The sequence below is a fragment of the Ailuropoda melanoleuca genome, chromosome 9 (assembly GCF_002007445.2).
Source record: "Ailuropoda melanoleuca isolate Jingjing chromosome 9, ASM200744v2, whole genome shotgun sequence".
In the NCBI taxonomy this organism is placed as follows: Eukaryota; Metazoa; Chordata; class Mammalia; order Carnivora; family Ursidae; genus Ailuropoda; species Ailuropoda melanoleuca.
Window position 1 is genome coordinate 75,706,603 of NC_048226.1, and position 26,310 is coordinate 75,732,912.

The 26,310-nt window shown below is 37.3% G+C and overlaps 1 protein-coding gene across 1 annotated transcript in view; it reads left to right on the plus strand.

The window, feature by feature from the left end:
* The window catches only part of PKHD1L1 (PKHD1 like 1), a 165,871-nt gene that overhangs the window by 113,198 nt on the left and 26,363 nt on the right, over nt 1–26,310 (plus strand). The window contains exons 60-71 of the mRNA XM_034668487.1: nt 2,581–2,684; nt 3,596–3,725; nt 4,490–4,611; nt 6,323–6,413; nt 9,528–9,676; nt 9,755–9,877; nt 10,432–10,543; nt 10,624–10,740; nt 13,653–13,818; nt 16,546–16,778; nt 16,964–17,131; nt 19,610–19,767. Coding sequence (XP_034524378.1) covers nt 2,581–2,684; nt 3,596–3,725; nt 4,490–4,611; nt 6,323–6,413; nt 9,528–9,676; nt 9,755–9,877; nt 10,432–10,543; nt 10,624–10,740; nt 13,653–13,818; nt 16,546–16,778; nt 16,964–17,131; nt 19,610–19,767 — 1,673 coding nt within the window. The remainder of the gene's footprint in view (nt 1–2,580; nt 2,685–3,595; nt 3,726–4,489; nt 4,612–6,322; nt 6,414–9,527; nt 9,677–9,754; nt 9,878–10,431; nt 10,544–10,623; nt 10,741–13,652; nt 13,819–16,545; nt 16,779–16,963; nt 17,132–19,609; nt 19,768–26,310) is intronic.

Below are 26,310 nucleotides of genomic sequence, written 5' to 3' on the forward strand. Positions count from 1 at the left end.
CCTGATGGCTAATGATTTTGAACATTTTTTCATGTGTCTGTTAGCCATTTGTATGTCTTCATTGGAAAAGTGTCTGTTCATATCTTCTGCCCATTTTATGATTTGTTTATTTGTTTCTCGTGTATTGAGTTTGAGAAGTTCTTTGTAGATCTTGGATACCAGTCCTTTATCTGTGGTGTCCTTTGCAAATATATTCTCCCATTCCGTGGGCTGTCTCTTAGTTTTTTTGACTGTTTCCTTGGCTGTGCAGAAGCTCTTTATCCTGATAAAGTCCCATAAGTTCATTTTATCTTTTATTTCTCTTGCCTTTGGAGATGTGTCGTGAAAAAGGTTGCTCTGGCCGATGTCATAGAAGTTGTTGCCTATGTTCTCCTCTAGAATTTTGATGGATTCCTGTCTCACATTGAGGTCTTTCATCCATTTGGAGTTTATTTTTGTGTATGGTGTGAGAGAGTGGTCAAGTTTCATTCTTTTGCATGTAGCTGTCCAATTTTCCCAGCACCATTTATTGAAGAGACTGTCTTTTTTCCACCGGATGTTTTTTCCTGCTTTATCAAAGATTAGTTGCCCAAAGAGCCGAGGGTCCATTTCTGGGTTCTCTATTCTGTTCCATTGGTCGATGTGTCTGTTTTTGTGCCAGTACCATGCTGTCTTTGTGATCACAGATTTTATTTATTTATTTGGCAGAGAGAGAGAGACAGCCAGCGAGAGAGGGAACACAAGCAGGGGGAGTGGGAGAGATAGAAGCAGGCTCCCAGCAGAGGAGCCTGATGTGGGGCTCAATCCCAGGATCCTGGGATCACGCCCTGAGCTGAAGGCAGATGCTTAATGATTGAGCCACCCAGGCTCCCCTGCCCATGTCCTTTTGACTTAGGTTTCATTAGCTTCTTCACTTTCTGACATGACAAACACATGTTTTTTTGGTTTTTGTTTTGTTTTTCTGAGCCTGGAAATAAGTCATTCCTCCAAGTAATGCTGGTTCTTTTTATTGGAAGCTGGTATTTGGATCCGACAGTCTGGGTACCAGGTAGCTTGTTATTTATTCTTGCCTTGTTATGTTTTAGCCGGTTCTCATTTATAATTCTGCCTATTGCATTTTGCAACAGCTCTAATTTAGAAAACCTTTATATTGAGAAAGGAGCCATCCCACTATAGCTTCGACCTATTTGTCAACATGAGCTTAACTGATGTTGATAACAGTAATGATGATCACGATATGCTATTCCAGGCACTGTACTAAGCATTTAACACGTATTATCTCATTTCATCCTCATAGTGCTACGCATAAATATTGTCCCCTTTTAAAGATAGATAAATAGATTATTAGAGGGATCAAATCACTCTGACCTTGGATACTAATCCACTTCAGATCCCATGACGGCCCTATTCCTATGACAACCTTTCCTTGCTTGTATAAATTGTTTTGTGATGTTAGTAAACATCTATGGCTTTTGTAGGTGCAAATAGGCTGTAGTAACCATTTCTTCTCTGTCTTGATCTTATTATTATGTTCTCCTCCATATACCCAATTGCTGGCTCATGGATTTTGAGACAGGCTTTTCCCTTCTAGAATAAAGGGAATGCATTTTATTAAATATCTTCTCCAATGCATTTTGTTAAATATCAGTTTTTGGAACAAGCCAGTTTTTTTACCAGCCATGAATCTTTGTGCCTCCATTTTCTCATATCAAATATAAGAATAGTAGAAGTTCCTAACTCATAGGGTGATGTATGAAAATTAAACCACAAATTGCCTTTTAAGCACTTAGTGCTGCACTTGGCACAGAGTACTCTCATCATGGATTGCTCTTGCTGTTATTACTAATCTATGAAATTGCCTCCTGTCACCTCAATGGTACTTATGACACACTGATGAGCAGATACTTAGTAATGCATATTCTGGAAAGGATTATGTAAAAATAATGCCCTTTAAATCTCTTTAGAGTGTCAAAACTGAACTGTCAGGTAAATTATATCTTGTGCTTTATGTCATGTGTTCTCAACAGGAACAGTATCACTACCAAGGGGATGAAGATTGTTTCTTGCAGGACAAAAAATTAGTTTTTTAAAGATTTTATTTATTTATTTGAAAGAGAGAGGGTGCACACACACGTGCATGAGAAGGGGGAGGGGCAAAGGGAGAGGGAGAAGCAGATTCCCCATTGATCAGGCAGCCCAAAGCAGGCTCCATACCAGGACCTGAGGCCAAGGCAGACGCTTAACCAACTGAGCTGCCCAGGTGCCCCAGGACAGAAAAATTTACCTGAGCAATAGTTCGTGGCCCTCCAAAGAGCCACCGTACATTAACAGAGATATAGTATATCTGAGGCATTGAAATTCCATGGGGAGGGGAGGCTATTAGGAAAAAAAGTCTAGAAAGTCTCGTGTGGGGGGGGCAGTGAAAAAAATTCAGAAACACTGATTAATTTGGATTAAAGGAGCAAAGAAAAATGAATGAGATTTCCATGAAAAAGTTGAAAGCAAATTTGCAATTTGGAAAATTACAGCTCATGTAGCTTTTCAAAAATTTTTATTCTGTTTCAAGAAAAAAATATAACTCTTCCCTCCCTACCCTGACAGGGAATGCAAGGATAAGTAACGTGGAATTTTATCACAGTGGTCAAGAAGCCTTCAGGGATAGCACAGATCCAAGATACGCCGTAACATTTCTTAACTTAGGACAGGTTTGTACTTGAATTTTTGCATATATTCAAAATAAAATATTTTATTTCTGATTTTATTTTCATTTAACTTTACTAAAAAGTCATATCTTAGAATTGCTGAGACGATGATCTAATATAGCTTTCTTGGGTACATTTTCCATCAATTTTTTTAGACTTATAGCAGCATCTGATCTACCCATTTCACACATTTATTTAAAGTCAGTTAAAAAAAAACAGAAAAAGGAGCACAGAGGTGAAAGAATTAAAGATCTATGATATTATTTCATAACTCCACTTTATTTTGCAGTAATCAAAATAATCAAAATTATTTACAAATAGTTTCTATTGAACAAAGTGAGTATTGCTTACATTTCTCAAATGAAAAGCAAGTCTGTATACCCATGCCTCTGTCAAAAGTGGGAAAATAGATGGGCTTAGAAATCTGGTGATTGAAGAAAAAATGAGAGAGAACATACTTTTTATGGAAAAAAAATTATCTTGCGAGTTTGAGGTTACAATCCCAAGCTTACTCATTGGCTAACAGACCATTGAATTGTAACCCCTGCCTAGAGTGTCAACTTTTATAATTAAAAAAGTCCCTGCTAGTCATATAATAAACTATTCTGAAAAATAATTTTTCATTCCTTAGTATTTTATAGGTAATGGTAGAAATACAAATGCATAAAAAAGTACTTCAGAATTTTTTATCTGCATTTAAATCTGCATTTTTGCTTTATTTAATCATAAATTGAAGATATATGGAAATTTCCCAGGATTAAAAGATCTACAGGGAAATCATCTTCTTTCATGGAATATGAATTGAGTATTTCATTTACCAAGATTTTTTCCTGAAAATCACCTACTTCAAATTTTTTCTTTAAATATATTTTAATTTTATTTTAAAATGTTCCTTGAATCCTGATGTTTTGTAGATTCAAGAACATGGCTCATCTTATATTCGAGGTTGTGCCTTTCACAATGGCTTTTCCCCAGCAATTGGTGTGTTTGGGACAGATGGATTGGACATAGATGACAACATCATTCACTTTACAGTGGGGGAAGGTAGTATAATAATATTTTTGTCCAAATAATATGCTTTCTGAGACAATCTTATGTGAAGACTCTAGAGCCATGCTGTCCAATTGATCTTTTTCAGAGAATAGAAATGGCCTCTCTCTGTGCTAATATGGTAATTACTAAACCACATGTGGCCAATGAACACTTAAAATGTTGCTACTATGATTGAAGAACTGGATTTTTAATTTTAATTGTACTTAATTTAATTGTACTTACTTAATATTTAAGTAGTTACATGTGGCTATGGCTATCATATCAGACAGTACAACTAGAATTATTTATCAGACCATGATCTTGTGTGAATTATCAAATCACAAATAGTTTAAATTACTATGACTTTTTTACTATGACATTTAAAATACTCCTCACCTATCAAAAAGATCACTCACAGATAAAGGTTACTATTTTAGAAAATTGGACTTGATTTTAAGAGGCTATCCTTTCTTGAATATCTTTACAAAGCATAATACAGACTCATTTAATGTATACAAAACTGATGTATGTGTTTGTAAAGTTGGAGGTGGATCCTCGTATGTGGAACCCACATATTTAACAGGTACCCCAGAGGAAAATAAAGCAGTTAGACTCTTAAGGAGGTAGAGTTCAAAGGGAAAACTCTAAAATTTAAGAGGTTGATTTGTCAGGCTCAAACCAGAAAAACTAATTTCGTGGAAACACGAAAGACATTCCCTGTTGTACTCATTATGAATCTGTATGTATTTGGGGGGATTTTATTCATTTTTTTGCAGGTATAAGAATATGGGGGGATGCCAACCGAGTTCGAGGAAACTTGGTTGTACTTTCAGTTTGGCCAGGAACCTATCAAAACAGAAAAGATTTAAGTTCAACTCTCTGGCATGCAGCAATTGAGGTAGGGTGATTTATAATTATATAAAATAATGACATAACTTTACAAGAGTATCCTAAATTATAATTCGTCATTTCTTTACAGGTCACATACCACAGATTATAAATTCTGTAGAAACTCTAAGTCTCAAAATGTTATTAAAAACTGTTCCCTCCTTAGATAAAGATTGGTGAACTAATAAAATGAGCTAATGAAAGGAGTGAATAAACTTTCTTAAGAGATGTTGTGAGCTCCCACAGCCATTGAATTTTTCTTCATGTTGATGTCCAGTGGTTTAAATAGTTCTCTTATTTCCTTGCTTCTCCAACGTTAATTATCACTTTCAAGTCCTGGTGCAGGGTCTCTCTGCTGCTAATTGACTGAGTGCCTTGCACATATTACTACTTAACTCTAAATTTATTTCCCTTCATCATATGGAAAATTAGAATGAGACTACAGAAGCTCTAAAATCCCTTTCTCATCTAAAATTCTATGTTTATGTGAGGTTATTTCCTCTTATCTGGTATTACTAATTGGACCCTTCTTGTTTCCCATGAAGTTTCTTCAATCACTGTAGGCCATCATTTGTAGGATGAGATCACAAGGAAGCAAACAGAAAGTACAGAAAAAGGGTTTGGAGGACATATGGCTCCTTCTTGGGTTTTTTTTTTTTTTTTTTTTTTTTTCCTTNTGAAGTTTCTTCAATCACTGTAGGCCATCATTTGTAGGATGAGATCACAAGGAAGCAAACAGAAAGTACAGAAAAAGGGTTTGGAGGACATATGGCTCCTTCTTGGGTTTTTTTTTTTTTTTTTCTACTTACCTATGCCCTAGGAGCCAAAAGGAATTTTAAAAAATTGCTCTTTTGGAAAATGGGATAAGGATTGAGTTTTGCTTTTGTGCTACTATTAATAATCACCTTAAAGTGAAACCGGAAAGCCTGGAACTTGGTATACATTTATGAGAATGTTTTATCCTATTTATACGTATGAGAATGTAATCCAGTGTCAACTAAAAATCTTTAAAGTTTTCTCTATCTTTTGAAAGAAAAGGAACTTATTTTACTTTTATGAATTTCATTTAATTCTGTTCTCTTATTATAATATATAAAAATAAGGGTGCCTAATACATTAAATACTTGAGATTTTGACTTATTTTGCTGACACCAGAGGCAAGAATTAAATCTTCTGTGCTCTACACTTTTCGTTTTTTGCCACCTTAACTGGGCTCATAAAGAAAAATTGTTTAGCGACTACCTAACACTTGCGTTCAATCAGTTTTTAATATAGCAGATTTTATTTAAACTAGTAATTGCTTCTTTTGAGTCTTATGGTCCATTATAATTGCCTTAGTTTTTTTTTAATAAATCAAATCGGTAACATAATATAACCAAAGAGTGATAAAATCCTACTAACCTTGCTGTAATATTGGAGTTTGGTCCATGGCTTATAATTTTGAATGACACCCAGTGGATTTTGTGACTGAAGTAAAAAAAAAATCTCTTTAATACAGTGTCCTAATGCAATCTAAGGCACAGTGTCTAGTGATGATTTGACACAAAGAACCTAAGGTAAGTAGTTCATTTGTAATGTAAATTTGAATGGGTTGAATAATGAAATTAATTTTTCCTCTAAAGGTTAGTCATAATTAGTTTTCTTATATATGTTGTATACTTGCTCTCATGTACAGATGTGTAAGAGCCTGACCCATAGCATTTTCCTTATCACTGTACTAGATAAACAGAGGGACCAACACAGTCTTACAAAATAACGTCGTGGCTGGATTTGGAAGGGTGGGATACCGCATTGACGGTGAACCTTGCTCAAGTAAGTCTTTTGGCACTGAGTCACTAAAACTAGGAAATACTTTGTCCAAATTTGTTAGAAAGAAATAATTATTGTTTGTTCAATATGTAATATCTCCTCCTCTAGGATACTGAAAGAACTCAACAAGCTAAAATATTTGAAGATACCATTGAGTCTAAGGAAAAACGAACAGGCTTTTTAAAAAAGATTTTACTTATTAAAAAAAAGAATTTATTTATTTGAGAGAGAGAGAGAGCTTGAGAACATGGTGGGGGGGCAACAGGGGGAGGGGCAGAAGGAGAAAGAGAAGCAGACCCTCCACTGAGCCAGGACAAGGGATCATGACCTGAGCTGAAGGCAGACGCTCAACCGATTGAGCCACCCCAGGAGCCCCGAATGGGCTTTTAAAGATAATTTTACATGTTTATGATACAAGAACTCTAGCAGCCACTTCAATTCTTGGAACAGTGAGTACCTCGTCCCACTACCACTTTCATAAAAGCAACACTTTAGAGATACATGTCTATAGGGATATGACACTATTGCATGTTTCCTCTTGACAGGCATAAATGCTATTTGTGCATTTAAACCTGCAAGCGTGAAAATGTCAAAGGACGTGAATAGAAGTTCTCAGACACATTTCTGTCTGTAGAGGAGTAAAACTCAGAAAGTAACTGAACAACTACTCTGTTGGCAAGGCTAGGGAAACTAAAACATTTACCCATTGCTGGTTGAATGACAAAACAACATAACTCCTAGAGGGGAATAGGGCAACAGCTGCCAAAATTATAAGAACTTTTGCTTTTAGCTCAACATTTCCACTTCTATTTAACATTTGCCTCAGTAACACTTATAAAATGATTTGTGAACAAGGTGTTTCATCACAACATTGTGTGTGCTAGCAGAAAACTGAAAGCTGCCTTGTGTCCAATACAGTGGACTAGTTATGTAAAGCCAGACGTTGGAACACTAGGCCCCTCTCAAAATGAGGGAAGAAGATACATATCGATGTACTGATACAGAGAGAGAAATTGCAGGATATTCTTAAGTGATAAATGGAGATTGCAGAACCATATATATATATATATATATATATAATTATGTGCATGTATATGTGTGTGTGTGTGCACACACGTGTGTATAAAACGGTTTTATTTACGGTATGTTTTGTGGAGGAAAGGAGAGAAAATAGGAATATTTATGGTTAAATGTATAATAAAGCAACACAAAGTGTAAAAACAAAAAACCAAAACAGGTGAGTAGCAACAGGGTGACTGGTGACTTATTATTGTATAACTTTTTATAACCTCTTGGTTTTCCAGCTAGGTAAATGAATTATCAGATCAAAATAAAATAAGTAATAGAGCTTCAGGTTTTACCTCTTGAGGGTCTTAAAGGAAATGAGATTTTCTCTGAAAACTTTACATCCCTTGTACAGCTGATTTTTCCTATCTCAGTATAGTTATTTTTAAGATTCTTTGAATCAGCATTTTTTTCTCTAAATTCAAAAATTATTGGGTTTAAGCTAATTTTATTCTTGTGTAAAATACATTTTGAAGGAATAAAACAAATGTCAACAAATTTAACTGATTCCTTGATATATGCTGTTATTAAATATTTTAGTTCCCAACAGCTGAAAGGTTTTCTTTGACTAAAATTTTAAAATATGTAATTTTTCTGCAACTTCTTTGAAGTGTTGTCCTGGATTTTTTTAAGTTAAAATATGACCCATGAACATGAATATTTATTAATATGTATATTTCACTGACTATACTGATATTTCTAAATAATTGAGAGTGTTTACAAGGAAGTTTGGGATTTAGAGAAATTGAAATAAGAGACATCACTGAGGAATTGAGGGTTTAATTTCCTGGAATGGGATACCAACCTATTCAGTCATCCTCCCAGGCAAGTGGGAGGCTGGGAGCTGCAGTATGGGAGACCTGGAAGGGAACCGTGACCCACCCTGGGTCTCAGGGGCAACACTATGTGGAACCAAGGGAGAGATATGTGAACAGCTTCTTATGGAGAAAACAAAACAGAATCCAGGCAGTTGACCAGTAAAATTTCAATCCCAACGTATTAGGAAGAAAGGAAAATCAATAGAGGATAGGAGGGATTCAGATACCAGGAGACTTGGTCAAGAGAGCTGGTACTAAGTAAACTGTAGGGGGTGATGCTGCTCTTTAGGGAGTCCTCCAATGTGTGCATGGTTAGGAGGGAATTATTAAGAGTCCTGATCTGATTTGGACGTAAGTAAAGTTTCATAAAAAATCCACTTATGGTTTCCTCTATATTAATAATGAGTATAGCTTCCATTTATTGAGGCACTTTATGTGGGTTATTTCATTGCATTTTGAGACTACTCTAAATTAGGCATTAAAACGTTTTATATTTGAGAAAACTGAGGTCTAAAAGGTTAAACAATGTTCCAAGATCATACATACATTAATTCAACAGATAGTTAAAAGAATACCTACCTCTGCATTACCTTCTAGGCCCTGGGAATATGGCGGTGAATGAGGTAGACACAGTGTCCTTTCTCATGAAGCTTACATCCTAATAGGAGAGAGGAGATGGATATATATAGTTCATGAATAAGTAATAATAAAATTTCAAATATGAAAATAATTTTATTGCTTTGTGAAAGAATTGAGGTGCTACTTTGAATCAGGTAGTCAGAGAAGGCCTTGTAAGGAGGTGACACCTAACTTGAAAATGGGATGACAGGAAGGAACCAGCAACGAAAAGGTGTGCAGGGGAAGCGTTTTATAAACAGCAAGTGGTATCATTGTGTTTCAGGATTAGCCTTCTTTGAATCCAAACTTCATGCACTTTCTCATGAAATGTGTGTTTAATCAGATATAGTAAGTTAAATGTGCTAACAACTAAACCAAATTTTTGCAAATGAGTGTACGATCATTCTAATGGTGAAGGGACAAATTAGATAAGATTAAATCCTGAGTAGAGTAAGCCATAAATGGCCAAGCCATAACAATATTTAATTAGCATGTTAAAATCTGCATAAGAATTATATATTTAATTTAAAAATTTTTAACTTTAACTGATACTGCTTATAAAGCTCTAGAACATGACTTGTAATGTTAATTCTCTGTTTTCATATTTTCTTACAAGATCAATCTAATCCCATGGAAAAGTGGTTTGACAATGAAGCCCATGGAGGTTTATATGGTATTTATATGAACCAAGATGGCCTTCCTGGATGTTCTCTTATACAGGGGTTTACCATTTGGAAATGCTGGGATTATGGAATTTATTTTCAGGTAAATGTGATCCAAGGTGGTGATTATCTTGTTTTATGATTGTACTTCGTACAATGTAAACTACAAGTTGTTTTACAGACCACAGAGAGTGTGCGAATCTACAATGTGACTCTGGTTGACAATGGGATGGCCATTTCTTCAATGATTTACATGCCAGCCGCTGTATCTCACAAAATTTCCAGTAAAACAGTGAAGATTAAGGTAAGAAATCAATATGGCCACAATAAGGAGAAAGGGTAAAATTATTGAAGTTCCAGTAAGAATGATCTCCTTGACTTCTAAGCCCAGTGAGTACAAACCACGTTGCCTTTGTTCTCATTGTCTTCTGGCAGGAAGTGCTCTATCCTTCCCTCACCTCCCTGATCCCCTCACCTCTTCTTGCGTACCACCTGCTAATCTTGCCACAGTTAGTGAAATTTTCATTCCCTCTATGAAATCTTTCCTGAACCAGCTTAGGTAGTATTGACACTCTCTCCTCTTTTTGTTCCTACTGTTCCCTGGGCATATTTCTGTCACAGAAACTTAAGGTGTCATTATATATAATAATTTACCCACCTGTCTTCCCCTTCCCAGTTTGACTGTCATTCCACTCAGAGCACAAAGTCACATCCTTTTCATCTTGGCTTTATGAGTGATCTCTTCCACAAACTTCAAGGTTGTGTTTTGCTATGGTAGAATTCAGTATTATCCATTATCATATTTTCCTTTAAGAAAAGCTATTATTTAAGCTGTACTGTCTGAATTTTTTTAAATAGAGCTCATTAATTGTTGGAAGTAGTCCTGGATTTAATTGCTCTGATGTCCTAACTAATGATGATCCCAATATTGAACTTTCTGCTGCCCATCGGAGTGCTAGACCTCCATCAGGTGAAAATTTTAGAAGTTTAATTTTGGTGTTCATGTGAGTGCATATTTGAATCTTATTAACTTTCTTTCTTTTATAAAAGGTGGGAGAAGTGGGATTTGCTGGCCTACCTTTGCTTCAGCACATAACATGGCACCTCGGAAACCCCATGCAGGGCTCATGAGTTACAATGCCATTAGTGGCCTTTTGGATATCTCAGGCAAGTTTAAACATAGTCTTGACAAATCTACTCAATTAACTTCTATAAAGAATATGTAGAATATATCTAGTAATGTTTCACTATTAGTAAAAAAAAAAAATAATGATTTAAATTAATTTGTATATGAATCTGCTCAGTGTGAGAAGCCAAGAAATCAGACATCAGTCAATTTCAAGAATGGTTCCCTGGCAAGATTTGTATATATTAAAGAAGTGACATTTAATTTTCCTTCTAAAACAACAGAAGAAACACTGGCACAGTGATTTAATGTCCGTTTCTATAAATTGTAAAAGCCCTTTTATGTTAAGTACGGTAATGTATTATGATCTCTTTTTACAATTGAAGAAATTTAAACTCATATAACCTAAAAGCTTAGTAACATCTATTGGCTCTATCATCCTGTTCATTTATTTCTTTAGTGCTTCTTCCATAGTTGATACTCTTTGTGGTCATTAACATGCCCTCTGTGCTTACTCCCAGAGACCCATGCACGTGCTTTTCCCTCAGGCTTCATTTTACCCAGTCATCCAGTCTTGTTCCTTCCAGACCCCTGACGAACTAGCTAAGTCATTTTTATGTTTATCCTTAACCTCAGACCACTCCTCTCTTCACACAAAGTGGATCACACTGAGTACAGCCCACATTTTTATCCCATAGCAGAATCCGCCCATGCCATTCTCTTTCAAGGCCATCCCCAGGTGGGGACATTATATAATAGACTCGTTCCAATATTGCCCATTTTTCAGAGACTTTGACCCCTTCTCCTATAGTCTGTCATGGCACTTCTTACCATTCTACTTCATTTAAAGTGGAACATAGTATTTTCCAAACTTAGAAAAGCCATGACAGCAGCGTGGGAGAATACCCCCATCCAGAGTGACACTCTCCCTTATCCAGCTTTATATTCTTTCCCTCTTGATCTAACACCATCACAATTTACTCTCAGATATATATACTCCTGATTCCTACCAGTACGTGTTACTCAGTTCCTGCAGTTCCTTTGGTATATAATACCTCTAATCCCATAGCAAGCTTAGCACTTCCTCAGTCAGACCACGTTGAGACTTGACCAGACTTACTGCTCTGTTTGCCAGAAGGGGAGATGAGGACAGGTCCCGAGAAAGGCAAGATTTGCCTTTTCTTTTGAGGTCTCATCATGATTTCAACAAATGGGGAGAGGGAGCTATCCTCTAATAAGGGAGAAGTGGACCACTTACACACATCTGGAACATTCAAGGGGAACCCAGGATTTCAAGGCTCAAGTTCATCTTCCCCTATACTCCCATCCTAAATCAAGGTTCCATTCCTTTTTTATTAGAGCCCTGTCTTTGATGTAAGAGACTTGCCAGGGCTGAGAATTCAACCTTCTATGAAGGCTGTGTTGGTTTTGTGATCAGATCCTGAGTTTGCCTTGAGTTTGTGATTGATCACCACAGCTTAAAGTTTCCTTCTTCAAAGCATCAATGATGGTCAACAGTCACCTACTTCTAGTTTCCTTGTAACCACTATCTCCCCTGTACCACTCAAATGCCAAAGTTACCATCAAGCCAGAGCTTTTCCTTCCTTCTAGATGTTATGCCAGTTCACCATGAGCGAAGTCTTCATAATTGCACTGTTACAGCATAACGTCAGGTGGTCTAAAAGTAAAGCCAGAGATGGGATTCTTGTGCAGGTGGTTTATTAAAGGTGTATTTTCACAAGAGAGGGAGTGAGGGAAGTAGGATAGGGCAGAACTAAGCAAGGATATGGTCTCAGCTGTAGTCTAGCTCCTTTTTGATACCTCAGGGAGCTGCGTAGTACCCTCTTAGGTTCCCTCTCTTGAGGCAAGGGGACCTTCTGTATCAGTTGCCAGTTAGGCACAATAGCCCTTCGGTGGTGGTGTTAAGGAGTGCAGGTCTCTTAGGAGAGGGAGTTGTCAACTGGTCAAGGGCAATTTTCCGGAGAAAGGGGCAGCTGTGAGTAGTTAGCAGCCAATACTTGTAGGAGCTGAGGACAAGTGCACTGGGCCAGTAAAGCAGATCTGCGCAGGTTACGACAGTGTTTGCTACTGTGGTATTTTATTAATGCTCATCTGCAGGCTCATATTCATGTATATACAATATCATCTTAGGAAAAAATACCATCAGGAAGGGCAGTAGTAGTACATAACTGATGTAAGAATTTTGGAGTCGCCTTTTTTTTCTTTTTTTGAGTTATTGGATTTTAAGTACAGTGGAGATTAAGTTTGAATTCAATCAATTTTATCTTCTGGTCACACATTATATACAATAAGGCTAAAAGAACAATGTTTCAATTAGTCTTTGCTGCATAACAAAATACCTCCAAAATTTAGTCTTCAAACAATCATTTATTAGCTCATGATTTTGTGGATTGACAGTTTGGGCTTGTTCAGTTGGATAGTTCTTCTGTTGGTCTCAGCTGGGATTATTCCTTAGGCTGCCATCAGTTTACAGGATGGATAGGGGCTAGTCAGTCTAGGATAGTCTCACTTCCATGTCTGGTGGTTGGTGCTTGCCAGTGGTTGGGCTGGCCATTAGCTAGAGTAAGGGGGGTGATGGGGCCATATGTCCTCTAAGCTCATTCACAGGCTGGAAATCACAGAAGTCCCCAAGAGCAACAAAGGAGAGTGAGCCCTAACATGCAAGCACTTTTCAGATCTGCTTATATCACAATTGCTCTTGTCTAGTTAGTCAAAGCAAATCCCATAACTAAGTTCAGAGAAAACATGAGAAGACTATCAATGGTATTAATGTAGGGAGGCAGCAATCTAACACGAATAGTGGTGGACTATCTACCACATAAGGTGAGAGCTACATGTTATATGATGCATTTGCTGGAATGTACATGAAATGAAACTGATTTTATCACTTTTGCCATAGAAAATAATTATTTTTCTGTTATTTATGTTTTAGGTTCAACATTTGTTGGATTTAAGAATGTTTGTTCAGGTGAAACTAATGTGATATTCATTACTAACCCTTTAAATGAAGATTTACAGCATCCAATCCATGTGAAGGACATACAGCTGGTTGATACTACTGAACAATCAAAAATATTCATACATAGGCCTGATATAAGGTATGATATATGAAAGTCCTGTTTTTTTCCTTTCCTTTATTTATAGCTTTCCATTGTCTTTTTCCCCTGCCATAGATCTGAAAAAGTTGATATATTAAAGTAACTATTAATTTCTATAAAATTTTAATCAGTATCATGAAAATTAAGACTATTTAATGCATCTGTGTTTTCAGTTAAATTGAAGAAGCTAGGCTTTAAGTTGTATATTTTCTCAGACTGTTTTTTCCATACATCATAAGTAATACCATCATAAAAGATACAGACCAGGTTAGAAGTGTGTTGTCCATTAGTATCTCTCCACTAATGGTCATTAGGAATGAGAGACATCTCTATCATTTCCTCCCTTTTCCTTACCTCTTTTGTTTCCTGTAGCTTTCCAGATTATCTTACCACATTCACCCCAACATGCACTTTGAAATTTCATGTCAATCATTATAATCATTGTGAGAATATGCAGAAACTCAGAACAATGACTTTTCAATCACAAAAGTCAGTTGGAGTCAGAATATTTCTAGAAACTGAGCCACTTAGACACTAAATCTTAAAACAAAATAGCCAGTAACTGCTACACTTTCTTAGAGACGCAGAACAGGAATTCAGTTATAAGGCAGGATTGGAGGAAAGGAATTTTTTGTGAGAGATCTTTGATCATTTTCAGTATAGGCAGAAGACAAGGAATAATGCTGTCTAGTTAGATAGGCATCTCTTCAGACAAATGGAGTGTTTCATAAATAGTTTGACTTCATCTGATTTTGTTTTGGTGACAACTGCACATCTCCTCATTTAATAATTACTGAACTGTAGTATTTTTTGGCTCAGTAGAGCCTCTCCTCACTAGAATATTATTAGCTTCTGTTTAGTTATCATTGAATCTTTCAGATGCAATATATAATTTTAATACCTCGGTCATAAAATACTTTTTTTTTTGAGAGAGAGAGGGAGAGGGCACGCAGATGGGAGGGAGGGGGTGAGAGAGAATCTTAAGCAGGCTTCATGCCCAGTGCAGAACCCGATGTGGGGCTCGAATATACAGCCCTGAGATCATGAACTGAGCCAAAATCAAGAATTGGATGCTTAATTGACTGAGTCACCCAGGCACCCCAGAAAATACCACATTTTAAAATATAATGTCTTTGGCTTTGTGCTTTTGTTAAGATGCTATTGGCGTTTTCCCAGATCCTTTTTACAAGGCTGTTCACCCAGTTCCCCAATGCTCTAAATGTTGGCCAAAAATAACCTACAGTTGCCCTCTTTTCCAGAAAATTGCTCTTAGCCAAATAGGAATAGCCTTGGGGGGCTAAAACCCTCCCTAACACCACCTCCTTGCAGTCCATAAAATGACTAATTTATACAGGAATACAAAAAGCCAACCCCCTTGTCTCAAGGTGGGAGCAATTCTGGGTGCAATTAATGATCCATAAGTACCCCTGGGATCAGAATGAAGCTAGTCCACAGACCATAGTAATCTCGTTTTCTTTCCTTCACCCTATGTGTCTTCTCTCCTTCTTTTTTGAAAGAACTCTTTCAATAAATCACTTGAACAAAAATCTACATTTCAGATTCTGTGTCTTTGCAACATGAAGTAAAGACAGAGCCCTAAGTCATACCATAAAAGTGCCACTGGGTACTCTGCCTACAGACTTGCTCACAATAGCATCTTCGCATAGTTGAACACAAAGAACCCACAAGCTACAGAAATATTTATTCAAGTCATCTCCAAGACTATTATTGTACAGTCAGGGGTAACTTACCCCTTCATGTCTCTCTTACAGCAAAAAGGGAAAGAGATGCTAAGCACTACCTAACAGTTCTGAGCTTTCCACCATTATTTTGTTGCTATAACTTTGGAATAAGTTATATTTCCCCATAGTATATATCATGACATAGTTTAACTATACTGTATACCATGTATACTATGTAATGTGCAGTATATTGCAAATTTAGCATATATTTTGTTATTATTACCAGTTAACAATCAACACTGCAGGTAGCTCAAGATGAAAGCAGAATGCTATCTATGGTTGAACTACATGATAAGTATATAGTATTTTATGTCTTACAGTTTGGGTATTTATAGAGTGGTTACTAAAATATGTAGCATAGCAATCATAATCCAGTATATCTGTTTATATATACATAAACAAAAGTCTATATAATATTATATATTAATCTGCAATTGGTGATGGCCTAAGAGCTTGAGGTAGGAAGACTGAACTTTAAGTATTTAGATTATTTTATAGTAAGCATACAAAACTTCTATAAATTTTAAAGACCCATGAAAAAAAGAAGGGAGAGACTTCCAACACAGGGATTTTGTATGTCCTACACAACAGACTGTTTGCCTGCTCAATGGGGCAGTGTTAGTATACTGTAAGCAATGCACGAGGTTGAAATCTATCATTTAAAAAATATGGACTAACAAAATGGAATTCTAATTTTATATCTCACGGGTATAACTCATCCTTTTGAAATATGTTAAATATTTCATTCATTAAATATGTAAATATATTATTAATGAATTAATAATAACATAACAAACCAACAAAATGGAAAATCAGACCTTATTACAATACTAATTACATAGGTGATTGTTCCCATTTTGAATCCTTTCTGAAATGATAAGATTCAATCAAAAAAACTTTGGATACTCTCTTATCAAGCACTCCTCCACTGAAATGCTCTCTAGAAACAGGGGAAGGACACTAATGTTTTGCCTTTTTTCCACAGTAAGGTGAATCCAGCTGATTGTGTAGACATGGTCTGTGATGCCAAAAGGAAATCTTTTCTTAGAGATATGGATGGCTCCTTTCTGGGAAATTCTGGTTCGGTGATACCTCAAGCAGAATATGAATGGAATGGAAATAGTCAATTTGGAATTGGAGACTACAGGATTCCTGAGGTGATGCTCACATTCCCAAATGGAAGTAGAATTCCTGTCACTGAGAAAGCCCCTCGCAAAGGTTCGTTGGATATTCTTCTGTTAGTTCTCAAGTTTGTGAAACAACATCTGTCTTTTATTTTTAGTAATTGGGGTAATCAACCAATAACATATTTTCTACTTACTAATCTTACAGAAAAGAAAAAGTACATGGATGTTTTTGCAGAGATTGCTTTTCCTCACTAAAATGTGTATACTTGTTTCTAGGAATTATTAGAGATTCAACCTGTAAATACATTCCACAATGGCAGAGCTATCGGTGCTTTGGGATGGAATATGCAATGATGGCTATTGAAAGCCTAGATTCGGACACGGAAACTCGAAGACTCTCACCAGTGGCTGTAGTGAGCGATGGTTATGTTGATCTCATTAATGGTGGGTGTTCAGTGTAAACAAACTAGTAGTTACTCGAAGCATTCACTATTTATTACATGCATGGAGACATCTCACTAATTACTTATCACATTAAACTAACAGACATCAGGACTGTTTGACACATCAGTAGATTCCCATATTAGAAAGCCAGGATAGTTACTCCAAATTGACCATTAGGAGAAGAAGTGGAAAGTTATTCCTTGACTGAGCTTCATGCCTGTATTAATAATGTGGCATAAATATTTTAAGGAAAAATTGGCCCAAGTGTCTCCAAAAAGACAATTTGCCTTACATAAACTGAAATGCAGATAGTGTGTTATTTGGAATACTTGAGAAGGTATTTTCAGCCTACTCCATTTTTATTTTCATGAATCCTTCTAAGACTTAATCTTGAATCAGTGTTTTGGGGTTGGTTTGTTCGTTTTCATTCCTGATTCCTTTGACTGTCAAGAACATCTTACCAAGATGTTTAGGCTCCTTACATTCTGGTCAGGGTGGCTCTAGTAGAGAGGGAAGGTAGTGGTCTCCATAAGAAGTCACATCAACTTAAGAGTCAGGGTTTTTTGAATAAATAAGGTGAACTTCTAAGAGCTGCAGAAAATAGAGGGCAGGGACTTGTTGTATTACCCTGAGATAGTATGGGGGGCTCAAAGAGTAGTCCCTAAGGCTTAAGAGTCTTTCCAGTGCTGAAGGGGCATGTAACCTGGGTTAAAAAGATTTCTGTGCTCTGACAGGATCAAAATATCTTCAAGATTCAACAAAATAGCTAGTACCCCACAAAAATATTCATTTTTTAAAATGTGTTAGCAGGGAAATTAAAGAACACCTAAAGAAATAGTCATATGTAAAAAAAAATGTGTTAAATAGAATGAGCTAAATCAGGGGTGTCCCAAAGTTATGTGATTTCAAGTCTCTCCTCAATTCTGTTGCCTGCAAGATGCAATTTGCTTGGTTTCTTTGGCTTACAGTCAACCCCATTTCACGTGCTGCCTTTCAGCTCTTTCAAAGCAGAGAGCTTGTGGGAAAAACTTTAGACCAGTCAGTGTGAATAATGGAGATATTTTCAAATTGCTCTGTTTTATATGCTGGAGAAAGATTTTATTCTATTTATTTTTACATTATTTTCTTTTCTGAAAAGCTATATATGCTTTCTACTTACAGTAATGACATGACATTTCTCTTAAAAATAAATTTAAAATTTTTAAGGTGACTGTCAATTTAAAGAACAGTCTTAAGTAAAGGATAGCAGGATTGCAAAAATTATGACAATGTTGTAAGTATCACTGAAACATTAGATGCAACCACATTATTTGGGAAGAAGTTCCCAAGGTAAAAGTTATTGAATACCACTAAAATTTCCTTTAAAATTTTAATATTCAATCTCATTTATTTTTAAAATATGGTTTTTGCTATTCTAAATTTTTCATTTTATACATAGAAATTGCTTTCTGTGTTCAAAACTCACAAAGAAGGTTTATTTAAAAGTAGAATTTGCATTTTGGATGCTAAGAGAAAGTTGATATTCTAATTGAGCTTCAGAAGTTTATATTGATTCAAAATTTGATTGAAGTTCAATTATAAATATTGATAAGAATTCCAAGTAAACCAGGAAATTGAGCAAAGCTAATGAATAAATACATCAAGAAAATCTATTATTCCATCTCTCAATGTTTTATAATCCCAGCCACTTTAAAACTGAAGTGAAATAAAGAAGTTTGCCACAAGAGTCATGTTATGCCTGTTCTGGAAATGTCTGGATTCAGGTAGAAAAGCATCTACTGTCTTTGGCTTTCTAAAGGGTTTATTGGAGTGTTATTTCTCGGATTACTTCAGTTCATTAATGAGGTTGACCCTCCAATGGTTCCTATAATGACAGTCTTTAACAAAATGTATTAAAATAACAATAGAGGAAGATTAGACTTCCTAAGAAGCAAACTTAAAGTTTGTCGAATTTACAAATTAACTGATGAAGAAATGAGTGAGTGAAAGAATGAATGAATCCATGGTTTAACCATACAAATGTCCATATTTCCAAGTACAGGCTCTGATTTTAATAAATTAACTCTGTGACCTCATATTTCTCACTAAAGAGTCTGAGAAAGTTGACTCCTTACCTAAATTCACATTTGATAGGAGGAGAAAGGATCAAGCATTTTCTTTCTTATCATGTGGCCTGAGCTTAAATATGATTATTGAAGTAGAGAATCATATAAACCTACTGTTTCCTTCAAGGACCCTCCAGTGCAAATACAACACATTAACTTACCTTTTTTACCCTACACAGTGTAAAAGTAAGGGGAGTAGGGAGGAGATCCTTCCCTGCCTTCTTTTTAAGCTAAGGATAGATGGGTGGATGGATAATGGAAGTAAACGCTGAACTTGACCACTGCAATTTTTTTTTAATACAATTACTCTTCAGACTTTGTGCTAAATAATGTTCATAATACAGAACATGAACTTTCATTTCTGTGGCTTTAGGCCCGCAGGATCATGGCTGGTGTGCTGGATACACGTGCCAGAGAAGACTGTCCCTGTTTCATAGCATTGTGGCTCTGGACAAATCTTATGAAATTTACTTCACCGGCACCAGTCCTCAGAATCTTCGACTGGTGTTGCTTAATGTTGACCATAAAAAGGTAACACAAGACAGAAATAATTTCTTCAGTTATTGTTGTTGGTTATTGACATATATTTCTATATGGACTTTATCTCCTTCCCTGTTCTCCTGAACACCGTCACAAGGATCATCAGGGTACTACTAAAAATACTGTTAGTCCAGAAAGTTTCCATCAGCCTGAGAACATATATGCATACCAAGCACCTTTCCCCCATCATGATAGTGAGGCCTATGATTGGTGTGATTGGCAGCAAACCTGAACTTTTATATAACAATAGTGCACATCCAGAATTGGTCACTGGAATTATATATTTATTTTTCCATGCTGCTATTTTTATATTTCAGGAATACACCTTTGGAATTGACTTCAGAGATCACAGTATGTTATTTTGAATATCTTCAATAATATCAAAATTTTATTATAAACAGAATTCAGCTGGGACAGTTAAGTTTATATATACTGTGTCAGTGGGGAAAGAGTATGAGGTTAAACAATAGTCTCATAATTGAGATTTTTTTTCCCCCCAAGATCGTGAGGCTTGGAAGTCCCAGAGTATTAGGAATGTGAAGAAAGTGTGTGGATAAGATGAAGCAGAGAAAATGGTAGCAAAGAGAAATACCCGCCCCTTCTCAGATGATTGCAATCTCATCCTTTCAGTTGCTGGGGATAAAACCTTGGACCCATTCTTGATTCCTGTCTTTGGGTCATATTCCTCATCCAGTCCACCTGCAAATCCTGTTGAGTGTCCCTTCAAAATATCCAGAATCTGACTGCTTCTCACCACCGTCACCAATACCCCCCACTTTGAGCCAACATTATTTCTTCCCTGGAGTAAGGCAGTTGGCTCCCAAGTCCTCCCACTGCTCTGCATCTGCCTGCTCTATTGTCTCTTCTCACCTCAGTAGCCACAGAGAGCCCCAAACGCTGCAGTACTTTCCCCATTGGGCTTTGGACAAGAGCCAGAGTCCTCACATCCTTAGCTCTCTGACGTCTACTCCCCAAGCCACATGGGGCTCCTTGCTGTTAGAACACCCCAGACCTGTTACCACCTGGGCCCGTGTTCCAGATGTTTTTTTGTTTTTTTGTTTTTTTTTTTAATTTTATTTTATTATATTATGTTAATCACCATACAGTACATCCCCAGATTCCGATGTAAAGTTTGATGCTTCATTAGTTGCGTATAACACCCAGTGCACCATGCAATACGTGCCCTCCTTACTACCCATCACCAGTCTATCCCATTCCCCCACCCCCTCCCCTCTGAAGTCTTCAGTTTGTTTCTCATAGTCCATAGTCTCTCATGTTTCATTCCCCCTTCTGATTACCCCCCTTTTCTTTATCCCTTTCTTCCCCTACCGATCATCCTAGTTCTTATGTTCCATAGATGAGAGAAATCATATGATAATTGTCTTTCTCTGCTTGACTTATTTCACTTAGCATTATCTCCTCCAGTGCCGTCCATGTTGCAGCAAATGTTGAGAATTCGTTCTTTCTGATAGCTGAGTAATATTCCATTGTATATATGGACCACAGCTTCTTAATCCAGTCATCTGTTGAAGGGCATCTCGGCTCCTTCCATGATTTGGCTATTGTGGACAATGCAGCTATGAACATTGGGGTGCATATGGCCCTTCTCTTTACTACGTCTGTATCTTTGGGGTAAACACCCAGTAGTGCAATGGCTGGGTCATAGGGTAGTTCAATTTTTAACTTTTTAAGGGACCTCCACACTGTTTTCCAGAGTGGCTGTACCAACTTGCATTCCCACCAACAATGTAGGAGGGATCCCCTTTCTCCACATCCTCTCCAACAATTGTTGTTTCTTGCCTTGTCTATCTTTGCCATTCTAACTGGCGTAAGGTGGTATCTCAGTGTGGTTTTGATTTGAATTTCCCTGATGGCTAATGATTTTGAACATTTTTTCATGTGTCTGTTAGCCATTTGTATGTCTTCATTGGAAAAGTGTCTGTTCATATCTTCTGCCCATTTTATGATTTGTTTATTTGTTTCTCGTGTATTGAGTTTGAGAAGTTCTTTGTAGATCTTGGATACCAGTCCTTTATCTGTGGTGTCCTTTGCAAATATATTCTCCCATTCCGTGGGCTGTCTCTTAGTTTTTTTGACTGTTTCCTTGGCTGTGCAGAAGCTCTTTATCCTGATAAAGTCCCATAAGTTCATTTTATCTTTTATTTCTCTTGCCTTTGGCGATGTGTCGTGAAAAAGGTTGCTCTGGCCGATGTCATAGAAGTTGTTGCCTATGTTCTCCTCTAGAATTTTGATGGATTCCTGTCTCACATTGAGGTCTTTCATCCATTTGGAGTTTATTTTTGTGTATGGTGTGAGAGAGTGGTCAAGTTTCATTCTTTTGCATGTAGCTGTCCAATTTTCCCAGCACCATTTATTGAAGAGACTGTCTTTTTTCCACCGGATGTTTTTTCCTGCTTTATCAAAGATTAGTTGCCCAAAGAGCCGAGGGTCCATTTCTGGGTTCTCTATTCTGTTCCATTGGTCGATGTGTCTGTTTTTGTGCCAGTACCATGCTGTCTTTGTGATCACAGCTTTGTAGTACAGCTCGAAATCCGGCATTGTGATGCCCCCAGCTTTGTTTTTCCTTTTCAACAGTTCCTTGGAGATTCGGGGCCTTTTCTGGTTCCATACAAATTTAAGGACTATTTGTTCCAGTTCTTTGAAAAATGTCCTCGGTATTTTGATCGGGATAGCATTGAAAGTGTAGATTGCTCTGGGTAGTATGGACATTTTAACTATGTTAATTCTTCCAATCCATGAGCATGGAATATTTTTCCATCTTTTTATGTCTTCCTCAATATCTTTCAAAAGTGATCTATAGTTTCTAGGATATAGGTCCTTTACGTCTCTGGTTAAGTTAATTCCAAGGTAACGTATGGTTTTTGGTGTTATTGTAAATGGGATGGATTCCCTAATTTCTCTTTCTTCAGTCTCGTTATTCGTGTATAGAAATGCAACTGATTTCTGGGCATTGATTTTGTATCCTGCCACCTTACTGAATTGTTCTATAACTTCTAATAGTTTGGGAGTGGATTCCTTTGGGTTTTCCATATAGAGTATCATGTCATCTGCAAAGAGAGACAGTTTGACTTCTTCTTTGCCGATTTGGATACCTTTGATCCCTTTTTGTCTTCTGATTGCTGTTGCAAGGACTTCTAGTACTATGTTGAATAATAGTGGCGAGAGTGGGCATCCTTGTCGTGTTCCTGATCTTAAGGGAAAGGCTTCCAGCTTTTCCCCATTGAGAATAATGCTTGCAGTAGGCTTTTCATAGATGGCTTTTATGAGATTGAGAAATGTACCCTCTATTCCTACACTCTGAAGGGTTTTAATCAGGAAAGGATGCTGTATTTTGTCAAATGCTTTTTCTGCATCAATTGAGAGGATCATATGGTTCTTGAGTCTTTTCTTGTTGATATGATGTATCACATTGATTGATTTGCGAGTGTTGAACCATGCTTGCATCCCAGGTATGAATCCCACTTGGTCATGATGGATAATCCTTTTAATGTACTGTTGGATTCTATTAGCAAGGATCTTGTTGAGGATTTTGGCATCCATATTCATTAGAGAAATCGGTCTGTAATTCTCCTTTTTGAGGGGGTCTTTGCCTGGTTTGGGGATCAAGGTAATATTAGCCTCATAGAATGAGTTTGGTAGCTTTCCTTCTGTTTCTATTTTTTGAAATAGCTTTAGGAGAATAGGTATTATTTCTTCTTTGAATGTTTGGTAGAATTCCCCAGGAAAACCGTCTGGGCCTGGAGTTTTATTATTTGGAAGGTTGTTTATCACTGACTCAATTTCTTCATAGTTAATTGGCCTATTTAAGAAATCTATTTCTTCCTGTTTCAGTCTTGGTAGTTTATAGGTTTCCAGGAAGGCCTCCATCTCTTCCAGATTGTTTAGTTTTTTGGCATATAGCTGTTGATAAAAGTTTCTAATAATCCTTGCAATTTCAATGGTGCTGGTCGTGACCTCTCCCTTTTCAGTCATAATTTTAATAATCTCAGTCCTTTCTCTTTGTTTTTGGACAAGTTTTGCCAGTGGTCTGTCAATTTTATGGATTCTCTCAAAGAACCAGCTTCTAGTCCTGTTGATCTGCTGTACTGTGCTCCTGGTTTCTAATTCATTGATTTCTGCTCTAATCTTGGTCAACTCCTTCCTTGTCAGTGGGTTAGGCCTGTCCCTCTGTTGCTGTTCCAGTTTCTTGAGGTGAGAATATAGAAACTGCATTTTAGATTTTTCTATTCTTTTGAGTGAGGCTTGGATGGCTATGTATTTCCCCCTTAGGACTGCCTTTGCAGTATCCCATAGGTTTTGGACCGTTGTGTATTCATTCTCGTTGGTCTCCATAAATTGTTTAATTTGTTTTTTGATTTCCTGGTTTATCGAGTCATTCTTGAGCAGGATGGTTCTTAGCCTCCAAGTGTTTGAGTTTCTTCCAGGTTTTTCCTTGTGGTTGAGTTCCAATTTCAGAGCGTTGTGGTCTGAGAATATGCAGGGGATAATTTCAATCTTTTGGTATTGGCTGAGACCTGTTTTGTGTCCCAGAGCATGATCTATTCTTGAGAATGTTCCATGGGCATTTGAATAGAATGAGTATTCTTTGGTTCTGGGGTGTAGTGTTCTATATATATCTATGAGGTCCAACTCGTCGAGTATGGCATTCAAAGCCTTTGATTCTTTGCTTAGTTTTTGCCAGGGTGTTCTGTCTATTTCTGATAGTGGGGTGTTGAGGTCCCCTACTATTACTGTGTTCTTATCTATATGTCTCTTTATTTTGGTTAAGAGTTGGCTTGTGTATCTTGCTGCTCCCCTGTTGGGGGCATATATATTAATAATTGTCATATCCACTTGTTGAATACTTCCTTTAAGAATAATATAGTGCCCTTCTGTATCTCTCTCTATGGCCTCTAGTTTAAAATCCAGTCTATCTGATATGAGAATTGCTACTCCAGCTTTCTTTTGAGGTCCATTTGCGTGGAAGATGGTACTCCATCCCCTTACTCTAAGTCTGAATGCATCTTTGGGTTCAAAATGAGTCTCTTGTAGACAGCAAATGGATGGGTCATGTCTTTTTATCCAATCTGCAACCCTGTGGCGTTTTATGGGAGAGTTTAAGCCATTTAGATTGATAGAGATTATTGACAGATATGATTTTAATGATGCCATTTCTCTTTAAAGTCTTTGTATCGGTTGTGACTTGCTGCTCTGTATCACTCTTGGGGCCTTTTTACCTTTATAGAGCCCCCCTTAATATCTCCTGTAGGGCTGGTTTCGTGGTTACGAAATTGGTTAATGATTGGCGATTTTGGAACGTCTTTATTTCTCCATCAATTCTGAATGACAGCTTTGCTGGATAAAGGATCCTTGGCTGCATGTTTTTCTCTGAAAGAGCTTTAAAAATGCCCCCCCAAGCCTTTCTCTCATTCCAGGTCTCTGTAGACAGGTCTGACGTAATCCTGATACCTTTGCCTTGGTACGTGAGAAATTTCTTTGCCCTGGCCGCTTTCAATACTGTATCCTTGGATCTAATATTTGCGAATTGCACTATGACATGCCGTGGCGTAGGTTTGTCCTGGTTGAGCTTGGATGGGGTCCTCTCTGCCTCTTGGACACGAATGCTTGTTTCCCTTGCTAGATTAGGGAAGTTTTCAGCTACAATTTGTTCAAATATCTCTTCTAGACCTCTGTTTTTCTCCACCCCTTCAGGGATGCCGATGATTCTGACATTGGATCGTTTCATAGAGTCAGTAATCTCCCGTAATCTACATTCGTGGGCGTGGATTTTTTTAAGACCAGCTTCTATTTTCGTTTTTTCTTCTACTAACCCATCCTCCAATTCGCTAACGCGTTCCTCTGCCTCGGTGACCCTGGCCGTCAGAGCCTCTAGTTTTGACTGCATTTGGCTCATAGAATTTTTAATTTCTGTCAGATTCGCTCTCATTTCTGCCCTTAGGGATTCTATATTCTCAGCAACGCTTTCTCTGATGCTTTTTTCAAGTTTACTCATCATCTTGACCATTGTTGCTCTGAATTCCATTTCTGATAATTGGGATACATCCATATGTATTAATTCTGTGGCCGAGGCCAATTCTGTGGCAGAGGCCACAGACTCATTATCTTTTCTTTGCTGGGGGGGACTTCTCCTTCTCGTCATTCTGATGAAGAGAGATTGCAGGGTTGTCCAGAGCCCAAGTGTTGACTGGGACCCAGGCCGTGCGCCCTTGTTTTATAGAGATCTTAGGGATGTGGGCTTCTTCCTTAAAGAGTTTATTTATTTATTTGAGAGAGAGAGAGACAGTCAGCAAGAAAGGGAACCCAAGCAGAGGAGTGGGAGAGGAAGAAGCAGGTTCCCGGTGGAGAAGCCCGATGAAGGACTCCTTACGGAGCGTTGTGATCACACCCTAATCCGAAGACAGGTGCTTGGTGACTGCGCCACTCAGGCGCTCCGGGTTGTGGGCTTCTTGATTTTTCAGCCTGCCTTCTGGGGGAGGGGCCTGCCTGCAGGTACTCAGAAAACCCTGTTTGGGT